The sequence below is a fragment of the Hylobates moloch genome, unplaced genomic scaffold (assembly GCF_009828535.3).
Source record: "Hylobates moloch isolate HMO894 unplaced genomic scaffold, HMol_V3 SCAFFOLD_2796, whole genome shotgun sequence".
Classification (NCBI taxonomy): Eukaryota; Metazoa; Chordata; class Mammalia; order Primates; family Hylobatidae; genus Hylobates; species Hylobates moloch.
In genome coordinates this window covers 1-841 of record NW_026655071.1, presented here as the reverse complement: position 1 = coordinate 841, position 841 = coordinate 1, and the positions used below count along the sequence as shown (strand labels likewise).

At 52.7% G+C, this 841-nt stretch overlaps 1 protein-coding gene across 1 annotated transcript in view; it reads right to left on the bottom strand.

The window, feature by feature from the left end:
• LOC116465052 (killer cell immunoglobulin-like receptor 2DS2) overlaps positions 1-836 on the bottom strand; it is a gene marked incomplete at both ends in the record, with an annotated part of 7,600 nt that extends 6,764 nt beyond the window's left edge. Inside the window, one exon of the mRNA XM_032148262.1 lies at positions 737-836. Coding sequence (XP_032004153.1) covers positions 737-836 — 100 coding nt within the window. The remainder of the gene's footprint in view (positions 1-736) is intronic.
• Positions 837-841: the final 5 nt, after the last annotated feature.

Sequence of the window (841 nt, the reverse complement as noted above, 5' to 3'; positions counted from 1 at the left end):
TGTGGCCGGGCGTGGTGGCTCATGCCTATAATCCCAGCACTTTGGGAGGCTGAGGCGAGTAGATCATGTGGTCAGGAGTTCGAGACCATCTTGACCAATATGGTGAAACACCTTCTCTACTAAAAATACAAAAAGTAGCCTGGCGTGGTGGTGCATGCCTGTAGTACCAGCTACTCAGTTGGCTGAGGCAGGAGAATTGCTTGAACCCAGGAGGTGGAGGTTGCAGTGAGCTGAGATTGTGCCACTGCACTCCAGCATAGGGGACAGAGCTAGACTCCGCCTCAAAAAAAAATGTTAAAGGTGGTAAGCTATATAGGTATATTTAACCGCAATAAATATTTTTTCAAACAAAAAGAAAATAGTGTAGGGGTTGCTGGTGATGACATCTCTGTGTGGGTGAGAGGCCACGATGGGCTTCTGGGAAATGGGTAAGGTTGAGGGGCTGAGGCAACCTCTGATCTCCCCAAACTGATCCCAGTCTCCCCTCCTCTGGGTCTGTCCTGACTGCTTTCTCCATCTGCCTGGGTGCCTGGAGCCCTGATTGGAGGCCTCCATACAGGCCGTGCAGGAGGGTTTGGAGGTGCCTTGTCTCCCATCCTGTGCCCTGACCCTGCCCTCACACTGAAGCTGCGTCTTCTCTCTGCATCTGTCCATCCTTCTCTCCATCATCAGCAGGAAGCTCCTCAGCTAAGCCTCTAGGATCATAAGACATGGGACAGGCATGGGGTTTCCTCACCTGTGACAGAAACAAGCAGTGGGTCACTCGGGTCTGACCACTCGTAGGGAGAGTCACAGAAAGAGCCAAAGCATCTGTAGGTCCCTCCGTGGGTGGCAGGGCCCA